Source organism: Mixophyes fleayi, chromosome 1 (assembly GCF_038048845.1).
Source record: "Mixophyes fleayi isolate aMixFle1 chromosome 1, aMixFle1.hap1, whole genome shotgun sequence".
Classification (NCBI taxonomy): domain Eukaryota; kingdom Metazoa; phylum Chordata; class Amphibia; order Anura; family Limnodynastidae; genus Mixophyes; species Mixophyes fleayi.
Window position 1 is genome coordinate 58,581,246 of NC_134402.1, and position 22,557 is coordinate 58,603,802.

A 22,557-nucleotide genomic window follows, 5' to 3' on the forward strand; every position below is an offset into this window, starting at 1 on the left:
ATGTGCACCGGCGACTTTTGAGGTCTCGTGTTTTGTGTTTTGGATCCGGATTTTCGTTATTTTTGGGGTTCGGATTTGTCTCGCAAAACACTTGACGAAAGGTCTCGGTTCGGATTTAAGGTTTTGGATTCGGATTTTTTTTGAAAAAAACATAAAAAGTTTAAAAATCAAGTTTTTGGGCTTATTTTCACTCCTAGGCTATTATTAACCTCAATAACATTCAATAACAAGCATTTCCACTAATTTACAGTGTATTCTGAACACCTCACAATATAGTTATTAGTCCAAAACGTTGCAACAAGGTATCTTTCTGGACTGCGTAGAGGAGTGGGTCACCACAATATATATTAAAAACCCTGAACTTTTATGATTCGCACCAATAAATGTACCTGGACTGCCTAGAGGAGTGGGTCACCACAATATATATTAAAAACCCTGAACTTTTATGAATCGCACAAATAAATGTACCTGGACTGCGTAGAGGAGTGGGTCACCACAATATATATTAAAAACCCTGAACTTTTATGATTCGCACCAATAAATGTACCTGGACTGCCTAGAGGAGTGGGTCACCACAATATATATTAAAAACCCTGAACTTTTATGAATCGCACCAATAAATGTACCTGGACTGCGTAGAGGAGTGGGTCACCACAATATATATAATAAGAAAACCATCAACTTGTTTGATTCGCACCAATAAATGTACCTGGACTGCCTAGAGGAGTGGGCACTGGGCACCACAATAAAATATATAAAAAACCTTCAACAGGTCTGCATTACACTACACATACGGCTGCTCCTCCATCCTCTCCATCATATACATGTTGGAGTTTTAGCGTGTGACAACCTCTTGTTTTTGATAATGTCAGTGCATTTTGAATATTTTTCAATTTGCCCCACACCACTGAATGTACTTTATCTATGATACGCATCTATCTATCTTGACTGCGTAGTGTGGTGGCCCCGGTACACAATTTGGTACCGAGGCCACAATATAATTAAAAAACCCTCCACGTGTCAGAATTCCACCAAACAAGTATCTGGACTGCGTAGTGGGGTGGCCCCGGTACCCAATTTGATACCGGGGCCACAATACCTCCTCCAAACATGGTACAGACAATTCGTCATTGAGATCCCATCAAGTATGTTAAAGACAGACAGGGTCCAAGTGTTATTGGTTGACTTTGTAAACCAAAAAACTGTCCCTGTTGCACATAGTCGTGCAATGAAGACTGACTTTTTCATTTAAAGGCACCATCTTTCAAGTGTAGTGTTTGTAAGTCTAAGTCATATTATACTTTTGGTAAAATTGGTTTATTTTGTTCCTCTTTATGGTAACTACTAATAGAATTAAAGTATTAAATAGAAGCGGCAGTTCCTCTTTATGGTAATTAGTAATATAATTAAAGTATTAAATAGAATTAAAGTATGAAATAGAATTAAAGTATTAAATAGAATTAAAGTATGAAATAGAATTAAAGTATTAAATAGAATTAAAGTATGAAATAGAGTGGTATAGAGTTGTAGTGTGGTATAGATAGAGTGGTCCCCACAATATAATAATAAAACCCTCAACTGGTCTGAATTCCACCAAACAAGTATCTGGACTGCGTAGTGTGGTGGCCTCGATACACAATTTGGTACCGAGGCCACAATATAATTAAAAAATTGGGCATCAACTGTCACCGTTGTTTAATATCTGATACACCTAAATATGGACTGCACAGTGGAGTGGCCCCGGTAGTAAATTTGGTGCCGGGGCCACAATACCTCCTCCAACTTCCAAGTGTAGTGTTTATAAAGACAGACAGCGTCGAAGTGTTATTAGTTGGCTTTCTTAACCCTAAAATTGTCCCTGTTGCAAATATTCGTGCAATGGACAGTTACTTTTTTATTGAAAGACTCAAGCTTTCAAGTGTAGTGTTTATAAAATATAAACAACAATACAGTAGTTTTAGAGCACGTCAATACCTCTTGTTTTAAATTATGACACGGCATTTTACTTTTGGTTTAATTTCTTGAATTTTTTAAAATTTGGTTTTACTTTTTGAACATGGCAAACGACTGTTGATTGGTCATATAATGCCAAAAAAAAAATTCTAAGATGGAATTGTCCTTGGGCCCTCACACCCACCCTTATGTTGTTGAAATAGGACATGCACACTTTAACAAACCAATCATTTCAGCGACAGGGCCTACCAAACAACTTTGGCTGAAATGATTGGTTTGTTTGGGCCCCCACACCAAAAAAGCTATTCATCTCTCCCTGTACAGACTAAACAGGCTCTACTGAGGCAAGATGTCGTCCTCATCCTCAACCTCTGATTCCTCTCCCCCTACAGTGTGTACTTCCTCCTCATCACACATTATCAATTCGTCCCCGCTGGACTCCACAACCACAGGTCCCTCTGTAGTATCTGGAGGGCAGTGCTGTACTTCATTGAGGAATTGATTATTCATTTTTATAAACATCATTTTTTCAACGTTGTGAGGAAGCAACCTCCTTCGCCGCTCACTGACCAGGTTCCCCGCTGCACTAAAAACTCTTTCCGAGTACACACTGGAGGGGGGACAACTCAGGTAAAATAGAGCCAGTTTGTACAGGGGCTTCCAAACTGCCTTTTTTTCCTGCCAGTAACAATATGGACTGTCTGACATGTCTACTTGGATGGTGTCAGCAAAGTAATCATCCACAATTTTTTCTATTGTCACAGCATCCAATGCAGCGAGAGTAGACATGTCTGCAATGGTTGGCAGGTCCTTCAGTCCGGACCAGATGTTATCAGCATCCCCGCCAGTGCCTCTTTTGGGAAAACTGAGCTTTTTCCTCGCAGCCATAGATGTGGAAGAAAATGAGGGTGGAGCTGTTGGCATGTCACGGTCCTCTTCAGAGGACAATCTCCTGACCAGCAGGTCTTTGCACCGCTGTAGACTTGTGTCCGCCGGAAACAGAGACACAACATACGCTTTAAACCACGGGATTTAGGTGTCCCTGTACCGATGAGGGTCCCAGCCCCAGTTCCTGAACTAACCACTGAACTATGAAGGTTATTCAGGTGACGTATAAGGGAGGATGTTCCTAGGTGGGCAAGATCCTTACCCCTGCTTATTTGAGCTTTACATAAGCTACATATGGCCATACATTGGTTGTCTGGATTTGGATAAAAATAACTCCAGACCGAAGAGGTGCATTTTTTGGTCTTCTGACCAGGCATGACGATGGGCTTTTTCATCCCATGGACATCAGCTGTTTCCCCCCCTGGTGCCTCATTTACAATAACCACATCACCATCCTCATCATCAAGTTCCTCCACAGCGCCAGCTACATCATCAATAGCCTCCTCCCGAGCCACCTCTTCCCGTACAGTGATGGGAAGGTCAGGCTTGACAACCACCAACATCCTTGGACTCGCCTTGTGGATTTGTGATAATTTCTCTTTAGAAGGCAGAGTTGTTTGCTGTTTTGTTGCTGACAGCATAACTCTCTTCAATTTTTTGTAGGGGGGGGGAGGAGGAGGAGGGCTAAGATCCGTGGGTGAAGCTGAACCACTAGTCATGAACACGGGCCAGGGCCTAAGCCGTTCCTTGCCACTCCGTGTCGTAAATGGCATATTGGCAACTTTACGTTTCTCCTCAGATGATTTTAAGTTTCTCTTTTTGCTACTTTTTCTTAACTTGGGCTTTTTGGATTTTACATGCCCGGTACTACGAGATTGGGCATCGGGCTTGGAAGACGACGTTGATGGCATTTCATCGTCTATGTCATGACTAGTGGCAGCAGCTTCAGCATTAGGAGGAAGTGGGTCTTGATCTTTCCCTACTTTATCCTCCAAATTTTTGGTCTCCATTATATGTAGCACAAGATACTGCAGAATGTGTGAACTTGGTAATATTGCAGTACCAATGGACTTATACTGCTGGATTGGTTTTGCAAATTTGGTTATAATTATTATATATTTATTTTTTTTTAAATTTTTTTTTTTTTTTTTACTTTTTTTTTATTTTTTAAAAACTTGGGAATAATGGGGAAATAACTATGCCCTTAGAAGCACAGAGCACAGGACACAGCACCACTGGACTGAACAGGACACGGCACAGGACCCAGCAGCACTACGGAACTCAGCAGGACAGAGCACAGGACACAGCACCACTGGACTGATACTGCAGAATGTGTAAACTTTGTAATATTGCAGTACCACTGGACTTTTACTGCTGAATGTGTGAACTTGGTAATATTGCAGTACCAATGGGCTTATACTGCAGGATTGGTTGTGCAAATTTTGTGGTAATTAAAAAAAATTAAAGTAGTTTTTGGTATTTTTTAAAAAAACTTTTTTTTATTTTTTTAAACACAGGGGAATATTGGGGAAATAACTATGCCCTTAGAAGCACAGAGCACAGGACACAGCACCACTGGACTGAACAGGACACAGCACAGGACCCAGCAGCACCACTGACCTCAGAAGGACAGAGCACAGCACACAGCACCACTGGACTGATACTGCAGAACACAGCACAGCACAGCACAGCACAGCACAGCACAGAACTAAACAGCACAGCACAGAACTAAACAGCACAGCACGAGATCTACCAGGACAGAGGACCACCTAACACACCCTCCCTCTACCCTGATCAATGCCCGAGTGAAGATGGCGGCGACTAGCGGGGAATTTATAGGATCCGAGTATCGCGAGATCCGACAACGGGATTATGAGTCAGAGCCTCAGTTTCACATTTGAATTTGGCGCCAATACCCGGATCTGTCTCGGATCCGACTCGGATCCGCAACGTTCAGGTGGGCTCGGATTTCATAAATCCGAGTGCGCTCATCCCTAAAACTAACAATATGTGAAGTACGTGCATCGTTTGGCAGAACAGTGCAGAGCTAGAGACTACTGAGATGAGATAAAGTGGTGGAGAGAGAGCATTTTAGGGGCATTTCTTGCTGCATGTAGGAGAGCACAGACTTTATCACTCCACAAAAGGACCAATATAGGAGCAGCTCTTGCCCTATACTGTTAATAGGACAGTTTCTGCCCCGCCGTATGGCACTGTGGTGAAGGACAACCTTTCCAGGACCATAGCTTAAAAAGCTTCACACAAAAGTGCTCCATGTAATAATGACAGTCTCCATGTCTCCTCTATCTTGTGATGAATTTAAGTCATGAATCAGGGCAAACTGAGCAGTATTTTCCGACAAAAAAAAAAAGTACTGAATGGAGCGGTACCAGAGTGGTAGGAAGTTGGACTTTCATGTGATATCTATACTTTTGCTCAATTTTATATCTTTGTAAACATCACATAAGGCAGTGTTTCTATTAAAAAGTCACACAACATTAGTTATTCCAGTAAGAAGAAGTATCACCAATTATAGAACGGATTACGTATTTTTAATTTACTCCATAAAACATAACAAATCGGATAATTTATCCCTGAATGACATAACATTTCCTACATTATTTATCCGCAGTTTCCCTCATGGATGTGAGTGGATTTTAATACCATGTATGGCACACTGCCAAATCTTGCTGCACACCACCAATATTGAAGCACTGCAGTCCCTGTCACTGACACAGACTTTCCAAATAGTCAGGACGCCGTGTCCCTCATACTATAAAAAGATCAGTACTAAAGCAATCAGTACGTTTTGCCAATCATAAAATAAAAGCAAAAACCGTAACCAATCATAGTAATTAATAAGAGGGTATACTGTATTTAAAATCTCTACAGTGAAAAGTTTTTTAATAGACTGTATTCATTAAATAGACTGTATTAAATTATTAGACTGTATTAATTAATTAGACTGTATTTTTAACAAAAGGGAAGCTTATAAGACATCACTGTACACAACCGTCAACACTGCAGGAATTACAATAATCTAAAGAATCCAGTCTCAGATGCGAACAACAGACTTGTAATGATATCAGTATTCTGCAACCATCTAAAACACCTAAACACATCTTAACACTAGTTGTTAGTAGAATTAGTTATGTAAATCAGCTAGGAGTATGCAGCAAGTGTAGAAAGTGTTCCTCTACGGAGTCCTGGGTAACAGATAGAGGTAACCTTGTCATATCTGTCAGGAAGGGGTACAGTATGAACCTTCTGCCAAAGCAAAGAACATCCATGCGTTACGTGTTGGGGCAAAAGTTTAGTCAAGGCTACCATTAGTGTGGCAGGTGCCGTGTACCGGGGCCCATGGAGATAATGGGGCCCACTGCATGGCAGATGCAGAGGGTCGGGTGCCCTGGTTCCCCCCTCCCTGCACTGGGGCCCACAGCTCGTTAGTTCCACCTCTGAGTCTAGATTTCCTGGCAAATCCAGCTGAATGACCCACTGGATCCCAAACTGGAATCCAGTGGGTCGTTCAGCTCTACTTCAGAATTTGGCTGACATCTTTCCATTGTTCATAGTGATTTTCAGTCAGTTTATAAAATCAAATACGATACCATGTGCTTTGCTGTGATAAAACATGATCGTGGGAGTGTACACAGTAATGTAATATAGGACCTACCAGTTGTTTATCGTGTGATTGGCATGATAATTGGTTGAAAAACCTGTAGTGTGCACCCAGCTTTATTCTTCTGACCATCACCATGTTTGACCTTGGGCCTGGAACTTGATTACTTTTGTGGATTGTGCTCTGGTATCTCGCTGTCTGACCTACTGACCACAGTGTGATTTGTATCAGCATATATCAGTGTCTGCTTCCTGTCCAGTGAACAAACACCTCTGACTACTGGACAAGAGCTGGAGGCAACTGACTACTAGTATATTATTAAACTTTAGGATTTTCGTGTTTATTGCCGTGAGACATCATAATATTTCTATAAAGACAAAAAGTAGGACACATATAAGGAGGAGGGAAACACAGGAGGATGAGGTTAAGGGAAACGAGGAATAATAGTGTTAAGGCAGGGAAGGGAATACTCAATGCCCTGACAGGACAATCGGACCCTTCCTGAGCTTAAATAGGAGGATTAGTCCTGCAACTTATTGGAAAGACTTCTTCACAAAGTGATGCATTTATGTGGAGGTTCTGTATAGATGAGATGCTGCCCTCCAATCACGTAAATATTATTAGGAGAGGAGGTAAATAGGGAGAGATGGAGGGACAATAAAAATAAAAGGTTGGGAGGGGAAAGAAGAGTTGAGAGAGAAATGTAAAAAAATCAGATACAGAAATAAGAATAAGAAATAGAGAAACAGAAGGAAAGGTAACACCCTAGCTGTGTGTCTGCCATTCCAACAGGCTAACAAGTGTCCACAGAAGGACTCAGGAAAGGTAACACCCTAGCTGTGTGTCTGCCATTCCAACAGGCTAACAAGTGTCCACAGAAGGACTCGGGAAAGGTAACAACCTAGCTGTGTGTCTGCCATTCCAACAGGCTAACAAGTGTCCACAGAAGGACTCAGGAAAGGTAACAACCTAGCTGTGTGTCTGCCATTCCAACAGGCTAACAAGCGTCCACAGAAGGACTCAGGAAAGGTAACACCCTAGCTGTGTGTATGCTATTCCAACAGGCTAACAAGCGTCCACAGAAAGACTCAGGAAAGGTAACACCCTAGCTGTGTGTATGCTATTCCAACAGGCTAACAAGCGTCCACAGAAGGACTCAGGAAAGGTAACACCCTAGCTGTGTGTCTAACATTCCAACAGGCTAACAAGTGTCCACAGAAGGACTCAGGAAAGGTAACACCCTAGCTGTGTGTATGCTATTCCAACAGGCTAACAAGCGTCCACAGAAGGACTCAGGAAAGGTAACACCCTAGCTGTGTGTATGCTATTCCAACAGGCTAACAAGTGTCCACAGAAGGAAGGGCTGTTATAGTCATCCTTATTCTGCAATCAGGCAGCAGGGGAGGGAAGGGGAGGGGTGACTGTCCTAAATGGAGAAATGAACCTGCTATTTAAAACAAAAATGTAATGAGATGAGGTCAAGCTATTATAGAGAGGGGAGTATCCTCAAATATAACCAACTAACGTACTCCTATATAATACCATCAATGTTAGACTTCCTAGCAGGGTCACTGTAAAGTGTAATACAAACTGGCTCCTACAAATAGATAGAAGGACGAAGAGGAAGAGAAGGAATAAGTCTTTAATAGAGAGAGAAGTGCGGTATTTACGTGATACATACTAATACAATAATGTACAATAAGCTATGGTCTATGAGAGTTACACATATACTGTTATTGTCATAGCTATACCATGACATGAGATAAACGCCCTTCTAAGGAGGTAGAGAAATTAACAATCTAGATGGAGATATACAGACAGCGGTCTATTCTTATATGTGTATAACCATAAATAGGGAGGGAGAAAGCGAGGGTGGGGTGGTGGAAAACAGACAAGAGTTTGCAGAAGCAGGATACAAGGAGTGCTGTATACTTAAATAAGTGTATATTAAATATTAACAAGTGCAAAGAGCAATTGAGTTTACTACCAAAGAGTGAGATACACTATTGCCTTCTAGCTATATTATCATGTAATATAGAGTGGGCTTCCTTAGCGGAGGGAGAGAAATATATGAGCAAAGTGTGAAAATACAAAAAACATTATGCTTAAATAAGTCCTGTGCATTATAACTAGAGATGGTCACTGACCCCCGTGTTTTGGTTTTGGATTCGGTTTTGGATCTGGATTACCGTCGTGTTTTGGTTTTGGTTTTGCAAAACTGCCATTGCGTGTTTTGGTTTTGGTTTTGGTTTTGTTTGGTTTTGTTTTGCTATTTTTTTGGAAAATCCATGTTTTTGGGCCTAAATTAACCCAATTTAGTGCTCCAACTGTTTTAGAGACAAGTAATCTAATTGTTGAGGTAATAAATCATCCAAAAAAACAGTTTAATTCTTCGTTGGTAGGCCTATTCTACACACAAAACAGATTGTCTTCCTCTCCATCTATGCATATTGGCAATGCAGCCATCGTCTTTGAATGTATATTACACCCTACACTTATAGTTAAATATGTAAAGAAATGGAAAAAGCCAGTTTGGTTTCTGTCTCTCAAGGCCCCCCTCCACTTGTATAAAATACCAAAAAATTCAGCCATTATAGACTGTACAATATTAATTGACATGGAGAAAGCCAGTTTGGTTTCTGTCTCTCTAGGCCCCCCTCCACTTGTATAAAATACTAAAAAATTCAGCCATTATAGACTGTACAATATTAATTGACATGGAGAAAGACAGTTTGGTTTCTGTCTCTCTAGGCCCCCCTCCACTTGTATAAAATACAAAAAAATCCAGCCGTTATATACTGTACAATATAAATTGAAATGGACAAAGGCAGTTTGGTATCTGTCTGCATCAGATCCTCTCTCCACTAGGAGTAAAATAGAAAACTATTCAGCCGTTATATAATCTAGAATATAAATAGAAATTGAGAAAGGCAATTTGGTATCTGTCTGCATCATAATCATCAACATCATCATTAGCGCCCTCGTCGCCTACACAAATCTCCCCCTCATCCTCTTCTAATTCCAAAGTGGCATCCTCAATTTGGGTATCACCGGCTACACTCGGGCTATTAAGGCACACATCAGCAGAATGCTCACGATTAGACATCCCACTGTTGGATGGACTCTCCACAGGGATTGTTGTCATTTGTGAATCAGAGCAAATATTCTCCTGTAATGCCTCACTGTTATCTTGCAGCTCGGCTTTGACGCGTAACAGTAGTTGTGCACCAATTGTAGGCTGGGTAACTTTTTGGGATCTGCCACTAATAGCCAAAGGTGAAGGCCTCATTCTCTCTTTGCCACTGCGTGTGTAGAATGGCATGCTTGCAATTTTTTTTTTATCGTCACTTAACTTTTGCTCAGTTACACTTCTTTTTCGCTTCAATACAGTAAAAAAAATTTTTGTTTTTGTTTTTTGCACTAATTAGTTTGACATCGCCTTGGCCAGATGACGTACTGGGAACACTAACATCAGGACTGGTGACAGAACCTGGTTGCTCATTCAGATCATATGTGGACTGCTTTGAATCCATTCTGAGCGCAAACCACTGGGGAGTGCTAAAAATTATTTAGTAGATACTGCTGACAGATATGACTTTTGACAGCCAGAAATATTAATGCACAATTAGGGAGGACACCCCAAAAGCACTGAGGAGTGCTAAAAATTATTTAGTAGATACTGCTGACAGATATGACTTTTGACAGCCAGAAATATTAATGCACAATTAGGGAGGACACCCCAAAAGCACTGAGGAGTGCTAAAAATTATTTAGTAGATACTGCTGACAGTTATGACTTTTGACAGCCAGAAATATTAATGCACAATTAGGGAGGACACCCCAAAAGCACTGAGGAGTGCTAAAAATTATTTAGTAGATACTGCTGACAGATATGACTTTTGACAGCCAGAAATATTAATGCACAATTAGGGAGGACACCCCAAAAGCACTGAGGAGTGCTTAAAATTATTTAGTAGATACTGCTGACAGATATGACTTTTGACAGCCAGAAATATTAATGCACAATTAGGGAGGACACCCCAAAAGCACTGAGGAGTGCTAAAAATTATTTAGTAGATACTGCTGACAGATATGACTTTTGACAGCCAGAAATATTAATGCACAATTAGGGAGGACACCCCAAAAGCACTGAGGAGTGCTAAAAATTATTTAGTAGATACTGCTGACAGATATGACTTTTGACAGCCAGAAATATTAATGCACAATTAGGGAGGACACCCCAAAAGCACTGAGGAGTGCTAAAAATTATTTAGTAGATACTGCTGACAGATATGACTTTTGACAGCCAGAAATATTTATGCACAATTATGGGGGACACCCCAAAAGCGCTGGGGAGTGCCAAATATGAAGAAAAAATAATAAACCTCTATCCTCCTCTCTGCACTAGCGATTTTGGTTAGAGCAATTGCAAGAACAATATTGTATTCTCTGTCCCTGCTCTAATTAGCCTATGACTACACCCTGCTCTCTCCCTCTGTCAAATGGCGATGGATTGCTGTGGAGGCGTGTATTTATAAAGTTGAAGTATCGCGAGAACCGAGCCCCGAGATCCGACGACGTCACAATGACGTTCGGCCTCGATTTGGATTCGGAATGGGCGGGAGAGTACCGAACTGCTCAGGTCGGTACTCGGATACCCAAAGTTCGGGTGGGTTCGGTTCTCGGAGAACCGGACCCGCCCATCTCTAATTATAACCACAACTAATATTAGGCCTGCCACCAATGGTATCGAATGCGGGGCTGACCTTAGTGGGTGGTCTCACAGGGAAGTATAACAAGACATGAAAATCCATCTCTGTATGTGCCTGTCCCCCTCCCACCTTCTTACCTTGTGTTATCCATACCTTGAAAAATAATAACATTTCTAGTAAATAATATCTAAGTAATAATATGACAAGTTAAGAAGGTGGATGTTATTGGTTGAAGAAGAGGATGTTATTAGCATATTGGTCTCCAAATAGCATCTATCAGTAATAAAAGCTGTAGTTTGGTCAGGTACACGTACTGAAATGTGTAGCTATGACAGAATGACTTATATGTGGCGTTAGGTTGTATAGATGGTATGTGCATATATTAGCTGCACATTATGCAATGCAGTAATGCTCCATATACAGCACAGTAGTGAGACTCAGGCACTGGAACACCACTGTGAGAATGGGAACGATGGAACCAGGCACACGTTTGTGTCTTGCCCCCAGGTGACACTGTCCAAACTTCTGGAGGATGGTTCTCAGGTATCAATAAGCAATGAGCTTATTGATACTATGGGAATGTGGTGGGCTACGGGAATGCGGCGGGCTACGGGAATGCGGCGGGCTACAGGAATGGGGCGGGTAACGGGAATGGGGTGGGCTACGGGAATGCAGCGGGCTACGGGACACCCATCTCTGAAACTGGTTACACATTCCGCCTCTTTACTTGCTTACTTGAAGGTGTCAGCTTAAGAAGCTCCTGACAAAGATGCCCGAGCTGTTACTTTGCGGCTCACATTATTGTCAGGTATCCCTGATGGCATTTGACCCTGACATGATGTCTTTGTATTATTAATAAATATGGGACATTAATCCCTGAAACAATTGCCTATTGTCCTGCACCTGACCCTTTCAATTATCCAGCAGAATGAGGTTTTATTCCTCTATAACCTTAACTGAACTTCAATATAATGTGTCTCTCGGAATCAACCTGCACTTTTCCAATTGATTATCTGTACATAACACTGATTAGAGCAGAGCTAGGATTGTATCCTGACTGTGGATGAGTCCGTTTAATTAAGTGCTTGAGGGCGTCAATAAACGAGCAGATTAGCTTCCTATGGATGGGAAGTACGTTCATCTAGGAACATGTTTGTTACAGGACAATATACTGCACTACATAACATAGGTTCATAGGGCACTTGGGTCAGATAAATTAATGTCTGTAGAGCATTCTCCTCAGTATCAGGACCTATTTACACTAAAAACATAGCCTACCATGGATGCAGGATATGCCCTGCTCTATGGGCACCTTGCACCTACTGTGACACATCTAGACATAATACCGATGAGTCCACAAATCACGTTAGCTGCATCAGTGCGACTTTACCAGTCCTGCCCCTGACATGCCCCCACATGCACACAGCTCCATTCATAAAACACCAGGCTATCAACAATATAATTTACAGGGAAACGGGGTATGTGTATCTACCACACTGTATGGCCTATAATCCCCATCAACACATGTTGCTGAACCTGCTCATAATGCAAATTCTTTACATTGGAAAAGCTTCTATTCAATCAATAATAACTTATAAAAGTCTTAAGAATTAATATAGTGAGAACTGTTTTATATATAAAGAATAATGATCATTGAACTGAAAAAAATTGGTCAATATTGAAAAGTAGGGATTTATCCAGAAACAAAAATATCCAGGTACAAATCTTTCAAATATGGGACTGTCTTTAGAAATAGGCACAGTTGGCATCTAGGCCCTTCTCAAGATAGTTATACTTGGGCTGAAACTATGCTGCCTGCCTACAAGGAAAAATCATTTAATATTATTGCACTATTACACAAAATGCAATTGTTCCTAAACCAGGGACTATAATACGTATAATAATCACAGATTAGTGTGGTCATCAGTAAGAACTGGCTGTGTTATCATCAATTTAGTAACCAGTAACTGTCACATATATAAAATAAAACCTTCTACTGCAAGAATAGCATATATAGTTTGATGATCAGTTAGAGAAGCCCTTAGTCTGCTGCCTTCATATAGTAATAGAATACATTGATTACTTAGCTAATACTTTAGAACAAGTAGCTTCAGTGACATCTTGCAGCCACTAGGTGGCAGTAACACTCTGTGTGCTACACACTTCAGCTTTCCCACTCATATTATTGATGTGGCTGTAAATATGCCCCTTCATCTGTCCATTCTAATGCAGGTACAGTTGCTGTTTTATCTATTTATAAAATGCACCCTAGACTAATAAGGTACATGAGTTTACTTCTATTTCTACATATAATTTAAGGGGCTGGGGAAATTGTATCATTTATGCTATAGGCCAGACTGAACCAATGTTTTTTTCCAGCCCAAGAAGATGTTATATGATGTGAATGTCATGTGATGGTCTTTCATCCAATCACGTAACACCCTGTTCAGCCTGAAACGCAATAGGCAGCTCCAGTCATGACAAAGCTATTAAATGATTTGATTGGCCAAGGAAAGTGCAACACACCCCTAAGGTAATGTTATATTTGAGTATAGAATCAGAAACATCTTATACACACACATAATCTGTATACAATGCTACTGCAGTGCGACATGAAGTACATTGGGGGGGTGCCATCATTCCTTGAATCAACTATTTGGAAAGCAATAAGTGAAATAATATAATCAACGTAGGCAAATATCATAATTGTTTTTTATTTATTTAAATTCTATCTGTTACACACCAGAAGACCCCGTGGTTTCACTACTGAGTACAGTTCAACATTAAAGGACAACATTTTACAGTGGTCTGTTCTTTATTCATCTCTAATGTTCGCATGAGATCACTGCTATTACAGCCATCATTCAGGTTTATGTGTAGGTCAGGTGAACCAGCTAGGTGGCGGTGTAGGTCAGGTGAACCAGCTAGGTGCAGGTCAGGTGAACCAGCTAGGTGGGGGTGCAGGTCAGGTGAACCAGCTAGGTGGGGGTGTAGGTCAGGTGAACCAGCTAGGTGCAGGTCAGGTGAACCAGCTAGGTGGGGGTGCAGGTCAGGTGAACCAGCTAGGTGGGGGTGTAGGTCAGGTGAACCAGCTAGGTGGGGGTGTAGGTCAGGTGAACCAGCTAGGTGGGGGTGTAGGTCAGGTGAACCAGCTAGGTGGCGGTGTAGGTCAGGTGAACCAGCTAGGTGCAGGTCAGGTGAACCAGCTAGGTGGGGGTGTAGGTCAGGTGAACCAGCTAGGTGGGGGTGTAGGTCAGGTGAACCAGCTAGGTGGAGGTGTAGGTCAGGTGAACCAGCTAGGTGGGGGTGTAGGCCAGGTGAACCAGCTAGGTGGGGGTGTAGGTCAGGTGAACCAGCTAGGTGGAGGTGTAGGTCAGGTGAACCAGCTAGGTGGGGGTGTAGGCCAGGTGAACCAGCTAGGTGTAGGTCAGGTGAACCAGTTAAGTGTAAGTGTAGGTCAGGTGAACCAGCTAGCTGTAGGTCAGGTGAACTAGCATTGTGTAGGTGTACGTCAGGTGAACCAGCTAGGTGGGGATGTAGGTCAGGTACACCAGCTAGATGTAGGTGTAGGTCAGGTGAACCAGCTAGGTGTAGGTGTAGGTCAGGTGAACCAGCATGTAGTAGGTCAGGTGAACCAGCTAGGTGTAGGTCAGGTGAACCAGCATGGTGTAGGTGTATGTAAAGTGAACCAGCTAGGTGGGGGTGTAGGTCAGGTACACCAGCTAGGTGTAGGTGTAGGTCAGGTGAACCAGCTAGGTGTAGGTGTAGGTCAGGTGAACCAGCTAGGTGTAGGTGTAGGTCAGGTGAACCAGCTAGGTGTAGGTCAGGTGAACCAGCATGGTGTAGGTGTAGGTCAGGTGAACCAGCATGGTGTAGGTGTAGGTCAGGTGAACCAGTATGGTGTAGGGGTAGGTCAGGTTAACCAGCTAGCTGTAGGTCAGGTGAACCAGTATGGTGTAGGGGTAGGTCAGGTGAACCAGCTAGCTGTAGGTCAGGTGAACCAGCTAGGTGTAGGTGTAGTCAGGTGAACAAGCATGGTGTAGGTCAGATGAACCAGCATGGTGTAGGTGTAGGTCAGGTGAATCAGCATGGTGTAGGTCAGGAGAACCAGCTAGGTGTAGGTGTAGGTCAGGTGAACCAGCATGGTGTAGGTCAAGTGAACCAGCTAGCTGTAGGTGTAGGTCAGGTGAACCAGCTAGGTGTAGGTGTAGGTCAGGTGAACCAGCTAGCTGTAGGTGTAGGTCAGGTGAACCAGCATGGTGTAGGTGTAGGTCAGGTGAACCAGCATGGTGTAGGTGTAGGTCAGGTGAACCAGCATGGTGTAGGTCAGGTGAACCAGCTAGGTGTAGGTGTAGGTCAGGTGAACCAGCATTGTGTAGGTGTAGGTCAGGTGAACCAGCTAGGTGTAGGTCAGGTGAACCAGCATGGTGTAGGTGTAGGTCAGGTGAACCAGCATTGTGTAGGTGTAGGTCAGGTGAACCAGCTAGCTGTAGGTCAGGTGAACCAGCTAGGTGTAGGTGTAGTCAGGTGAACAAGCATGGTGTAGGTCAGATGAACCAGCATGGTGTAGGTGTAGGTCAGGTGAACCAGCATGGTGTAGGTCAGGTGAACCAGCTAGGTGTAGGTGTAGGTCAGGTGAACCAGCATGGTGTAGGTCAAGTGAACCAGCTAGCTGTAGGTCAGGTGAACCAGCTAGGTGTAGGTGTAGGTCAGGTGAACCAGCTAGCTGTAGGTCAGGTGAACCAGCATGGTGTAGGTGTAGGTCAGGTGAACCAGCATGGTGTAGGTGTAGGTCAGGTGAACCAGCATGGTGTAGGGGTAGGTCAGGTGAACCAGCTAGCTGTAGGTCAGGTGAACCAGCTAGGTGTAGGTGTAGGTCAGGTGAACCAGCATGGTGTAGGTCAGATGAACCAGCATGGTGTAGGTGTAGGTCAGGTGAACCAGCTAGCTGTAGGTCAGGTGAACCAGCTAGGTGTAGGTGTAGGTCAGGTGAACCAGCATGGTGTAGGTCAGATGAACCAGCATGGTGTAGGTGTAGGTCAGGTGAACCAGCATGGTGAACGGTGCAATACAACAAACAGCAGAAGCCATAACACTAACCTTGGCTTCAGGGTCACTATTGATGCTGGATGAGTCATCTTCATCAGACTGAGGGCCATTTCTGAGGATGAAAATTTAGGGCAGGACATGTAAGTGTCATGTGTTACAGAACACAAGAAGATACTTATTACATACAAGTAACTTTCTGACAGCATTGGGCAATCATAGTTCCAGAATGGCTTAGTGACATTTACATCTCCTTCTTCCATTCTCACTATCAGGAAAGATCAATCACATTCTAATATCAGTAAAAGTGTCATGAGTATAGTCATGGCCAAAGGTTTTGACAATGACACAAACATTATGTTTCACAAAGTCTGCTGCCTCGGTTTTTATGATGGCAATTTTGCATATACTCCAGAATGTCATGAAGAATGATTAGATGAATTGAAATTAATTTCAAAGTCCCTCTTTGGCATGACAATGAACTTTATCCCAAAAACATTTCCACTGCATTTCAGCCCTGCCACAAAAGGACCAGCTGACATCAGGTCAGTGATTCTCTCGTTAACACAGGTGAGAGTGTTGACGAGGACAAGGTTGGAGATCATTCTGTCATGCTGAGTACATTAGAATAACAGACTGGAAGCTTTAAAAGGAGGGTGGTGCTTGAAATCATTGTTCTTCCTCTGTTAACCATGGTTACCTGCAAGGAAACATGTGCAGTCATCATTGCTTTTCACAAAAAAGGGTTTCACAGGCAAGGATATTGCTGCTAGTAAAATTTTACCTAAATCAACCATTTATCGGATCATCAAGAACTTCAAGGAGAGAGGTTCAATAGTTGTGAAGAAGGCTGCAGGGCGCCCAAGAAGGTTCAGCAAGTGCCAGGACCGCCTCCTAAAGTTGATTCAGCTGTGGGATCGGGCATCACCAGTGCAGAGCTTGCTCAGGAATGGCCGCAGGCAGGCGTGAGTGCATCTGCACGCACAGTGAGGTGAAGACTTTTGGAGGATGGCCTGGTGTCAAGAAGGCCAGCAAAGAAGTCACTTCTCTCCATGAAAAACATTGACAGACTGATATTCTGCAAAAGGTACAGGAATTGGACTGCTGAAGACTGGGGTAAACTCATTTTCTTTGATGAATCCCCTTTCAGATTGTTTGGGGCATCTGGAAATACACTTGTCCGAAAAGGAAAGGTGAGTGCTACCATCAGTCCTGTGTCATGCCAACAGTAAAGCGTCCTGAGACCATTCATGTGTGGGGTTGCTTCTCAGCGAAGGGAGTGGGCTCACTCACAATTTTGCCTTAGAACACAGCCATGAATAAAGACTGGTACCAAGACATCCTCCAAGAGCAACTTCTCCCAACCATCCAAGAACAGTTTGGTGACGAACAATGCCTTTTCCAGCATGATGGAGCACCTTGCCATAAGGCAAAAGTGATAACTAAGTGGCTCAGGATTCAAAACATAGAAATTTTGGGTCCATAGCCAGGAGACTCCCCAGACCTTAATCCCATTGAGAACTTGTGGTCAAACCTCAAGATGCGGGTGGACAAACAAAAACCCACAAATTCTGACAAACTCCAAGCATTAATTATGTAAGAATAGGTGGTCATCAGTCAGTATGTGGCCCAGAAGTTGATTGACTGCAGAGGTCTTCAAAAAGAAGGATCAACACAGCAAATATTGACTCTTTGCATAAACTTAATGTAATTGTCAATAAAAGCCATTGACACTTATGAAATACTTGTAATTTTACTTCAGTATACCATAGCAACATCTGACAAAAAGGTCTAAAAACACTGAAGCAGCAAACTTTGTGAAAACCAATACTTGTGTCATTCCCCAAATTTTTGGCCATGACTGTAGTGAGTTAGGATCTTTTATTTGGAAACCCATTATCCAGGAAGTTCCAAAACCCAGAAAGGAAAAAAATAAATAATTGCTGCTGTTGGGTGATTTTGTGATAGACACAGACATATTCACCTGCATTTACTATGAGGAGCTCTGCTAAACAATTTAATGATGCTGGGAATGCTTGGGATTGTTGGGGAACACAGGTCTCATTTCTGGATGTGTTGTAGTAGATTTAGGCATGGTGCTCTAAATACAGAAATCAATATCTTATTAGGAAACACCCAAGTTGTCCGGAAAATAGGCCGCGTACTTGGATTACTTGCGTCAACTGACTTAGCTAATACATGGAACTTCATAACGTATGGATACATTTAATAACCATAAGTGATGCACTGAAAGTATGTGACATTCGGCGTGCATGTGCTTAGTATAGTATGGTACAGCTTGCTCCAGTTTAACGGGGGACTGGTTTCCTCCCACAGTCCAAAGACATATTGCTAGGATAATGTAAGTGTGAGTGGCAGAGAAATTAGACTGTAAGCTCACTGGGGCAGGGACTGATGTGAATGATTACATATTCTCTGTAAAGTTCTGCAAAGTATGTTGGTGCTATATAATGCTTAATAATAATAATAATATTATTATTATTATTATTATTATAATTATTATTATTAATTAAGTAGCTCATCATAATGTGTTTTTGCAAACTGTTGAAATGTGTGGATTAAACGTGTCGTCCCCCCTGCAGATTGCTAACATTTATTGTCTTGTGACTTGCCTCCTGCAACTTGTACTAAATAAACTGATTTATATTTTTGGCTTCCTTCTGTGTTTTTCAGCCATGTATAAAACCAAGTCAAGTTGTTTATCGCTTTTGTCCCTGTTTTTTAGCCCCTGCACTCCTCCTAAAGATACAAAGACATGGCTGACAATTTTGCATTGTGTACTTAGTAGAAGTTGTAGTATGTCTTGTACAAACCAATAAATTAAAGTCTACTGAAGGTAAGAAAACATCTTTACAAGTAAATAATGTGGCATTGCTGAAATCTGTAAGCAGTTTGTGATAGAACATTGCATTTCCTTGCCTTAGTTTTAAAGAGGCGTAGCGTAAGGTAGCTCCTTCAAACTCCTTCAGACTTGGGTCAGGGTTTACCGTGGCTTCGTGCAAGTCCTACAGATAAACAGATTTCATATTACAATGCAACAGTCATCAATTACGTAATAATACTGTGAAGAAAAGAGGAAGGTTAAGACAGTGATCCTTATTTGGCAGCAAGTGGTACTATACAATCGCCATGTGCTGAATGAATGAAGAGACAATATAGTATATTCATCAAAAAGCCGTATTTGCCGCACATGAGATAAAGATCAATGCGTGTATGTATTTTCAATGTGGTTACTTCATCATGCTGTGATAAATCTATCCTTGATAAAACTGACCCAGCGGAATAAAGCTGTGGGAAGTGATATTTATCTTGGGTAAAGTAAATATGTCTATTTGATGTATATACTCCACAGAAGCCCTTGCAATAGTAACACTGTTATTATGGGATAGCATGTTTCCCCCCCTTCCCCAAGCAAAAGAAGCATACATAGGAATTTGGTTCATGCACTTAATGCTGGTGGTCATGTGATCATCTCCTGGTCTGGGCCAAGCATGTGACAGGAAGATGTACCATGTGATCTTCATAGTAAGAACTGCCGCATGGCGGAAGACAGCACGCTGCTCCTGCTTAGTTCTTGTCTGCCTGCTTTATGAATGGTCATTGTGAAGGAAGCAGCCACTGCCATGCAAACAATAGAGGTTACACGTTGAAATAGCTCTGACCAGATACTTGCCTTCCAAATGTCAACATTTATCTTTCCCCCATTCAGAACAGCAAAATCACTCCATGGCTGTTTCTAGGTACACAATTATGCACAAGGAAGATGCACATTGATAAAAAGGAGAGGAGGGGGGAACAAAACACAAGACAATGTTGTTAGCACATTTTCACATGGTGGATATAGGATCAATAGCAATGTAATGGGGAATTATCATGACACTGTACGACACATTGACTGAAATATGTTGCAGGCATTGTTTAATAGATCGTCACTGTAAATGTATTGCAAGGATACATCTCTTTATTCTACCTCCCCTGCATCCTGCTCTGCAGTGTTGGTGCCTGGTGCTTCTATTGCAGGTATCACTTGGCCTGTCAATTTGCTCAGGACATGCCCTTCAAAGTCCTCCAATGCCTGGCTCCAACAGATGCCAGGTAAGGGCTGGGAGGCAAGCAGAGGTAACCAGCACGTCTGGCTGCAGCAGCTTCTACATGATTATAATAAGAAGCTATTATGGGACGAGAGCTGAGGCAGCTAGCCATGATGGTTCTGCACCATGTCCTCCAGGAGGCAGTAGTCATTTTTGCTATTTTATCTTCTGCATTCTTCTAGTGAAATCTGATCTATGACTATTCAGATGGTTCCATGTCACCATGTGAACAGTCACAGAGCTACAGAGCTGCTGCATTCAGTGATGCGGAGATAATTAGATAACATGCAGTTGCCCCCTTGCCAGTCCTCCCTGCCAGCTGTAGAGGAGGTGGTTCAAATAGAAAAAACACAATATATTTATTTTAAGGTTTCGTGATAGGTTCCATTTAAATACATGGATGCCACCAATCCGTCATTAGTCTCCAATTCTTCCTGTTACTTGAATGGGAGCTATATATTTTGTTTATGGAGTAAATTCTTATTGCTGTTTATGCAAAGAGGAGGAGGGAGAGAGAAAAAACAGCATCATAAATGCTTTACCTCTCCTATAAAGTGAGAAATATTCTGGCCATTAATCTGAAAGCGACCTGTTCTACGGAGCGGTGAAGGAGTAGCTCCAGGCTCTGTTTCTACAATACAGACCATAAATCACTGACTTATTTTTATGTCCGTTTGGGTGCAGAGACGTGGTATCAGCTGCATCCCTTAGGCTAAAGCCCACAACGCAGAGCTCCATGAGTTACATGGAGTTCAAACTTCATTGTTACACGTAGAACGTCACCCTTGGAAATAATAACACAAGCATGGCCATCTAATACATGAGAATAGAGCCTCAGTAAGATGGCAGCATATGTCACTCAAGAACCATGGGACACATGTAAGACCGGATTCCGTAAAACCATGATACATTTCTGTTCTAGTTTAATTCACAAACACTACATAACATTTGCATAATTTAACACCATACTTAGAAATGATGGCGTTGAATATGAAGGTGATTTTAGCCACGCCCAATTCTATGATCAACTTTGTTATTTTGACTGTAAAGAGCTAAAAATTAAACCAGATATTTTCAATAAGGCGCTAACTAGTTTCCACTAAATAGTAATGTTATAAACACCATTTCTCATCTAAGTACATTTTTGTGAATTTCTGGAAATACCTAACAGGACAATTGAATAAAGCAACAAAATTTTCAAGATTAGGCAGGAGAGTCGCAGACATACCTCCCCGCCCTATCTAATCTAGCTTCCAAAACATTCCTGTTCATGTGTATCGTACTAATAAATATTATTATGTTGGAGGATCGTACACACCAATGCATTTCATGTTTCAACAAAACATACCAAACACGCATCTAAAAAAAGCATGTGTGTTCTACTGAGGTATTGTTCAGCACACCTTGTTACACATTGCACTGTAACACATTAAGAACAACGCATTTTAAATGTAAAGTGGTTTTCAAGTCTTAACGAGCACCTGCATTACAAATGCATTTTTGTGAATGTGTCATTATGTAGCAAAATAAAATGCATATAGCAAAATGTCACATATAACAAAATATAGGGTTTTAGGGATTAGACCTTTACTCTTACTTAATGAAACACTGCACTGTTCATCATCACCATTTATTTATATAGCGCCACCAATTCTGCAGTGCTGTACAGAGAACTCATTCACATCAGTCCCTGCCCCATTCCCTAACATACACACACACAGACAGAGAGAGAGAGAGACTAGGGTCAATTTTGATAGCAGCCAATTAACCTACCAGTATGTTTTTGGAATGTGGGAAGAAACCGGAGCACCCGTAGAAAACCCACGCAAACATGGGGAGAACATACAAACTCCACACAGATAAGGCCATGGTCGGGAATTGAACTCATGACCCCAGCGCTGTGAGGCCACTAAGCCACCGTGCTGCCCCTAGTTCAAACATGTCCTATACCTTCCTTTTCTATCTGGTACTATAGAACAGAGAAATATTATCTGATTGGTTGCTACAGGAAATAGCATATATGTCAACACTACACCATGTTTTGGAATAAACCGCATTGTGATGCAGGCTCCAATTCAGGCTTCCAATGGTCTTCGTACTCCCAAGATCCAAGGAAAATGTGGGAGGTTCCTGTGATTAAATATCACAAAAGTGTTGAGCGATGACATCACCACCCCGTGGTCACCCCATGTTGTAAAATAACACTCTGCACTGGCCCTGTATGT

General features: G+C 42.0%; 1 protein-coding gene across 9 annotated transcripts in view; it reads right to left on the reverse strand.

The window, feature by feature from the left end:
• APBB2 (amyloid beta precursor protein binding family B member 2) overlaps positions 1-22,557 on the reverse strand; it is a 252,123-nt gene that overhangs the window by 77,964 nt on the left and 151,602 nt on the right. For 6 of the 9 annotated variants that reach the window (XM_075194935.1, XM_075194953.1, XM_075194917.1 and 3 more), the window contains 3 exons: positions 19,915-19,977; positions 19,161-19,246; positions 16,275-16,335 (listed from right to left, as the gene is read on the reverse strand). In XM_075194935.1, coding sequence (XP_075051036.1) covers positions 16,275-16,335; positions 19,161-19,246; positions 19,915-19,977 — 210 coding nt within the window. The remainder of the gene's footprint in view (positions 1-16,274; positions 16,336-19,160; positions 19,247-19,914; positions 19,978-22,557) is intronic. The other 3 variants (XM_075194986.1, XM_075194977.1, XM_075194960.1) reach the window with 1 other exon arrangement.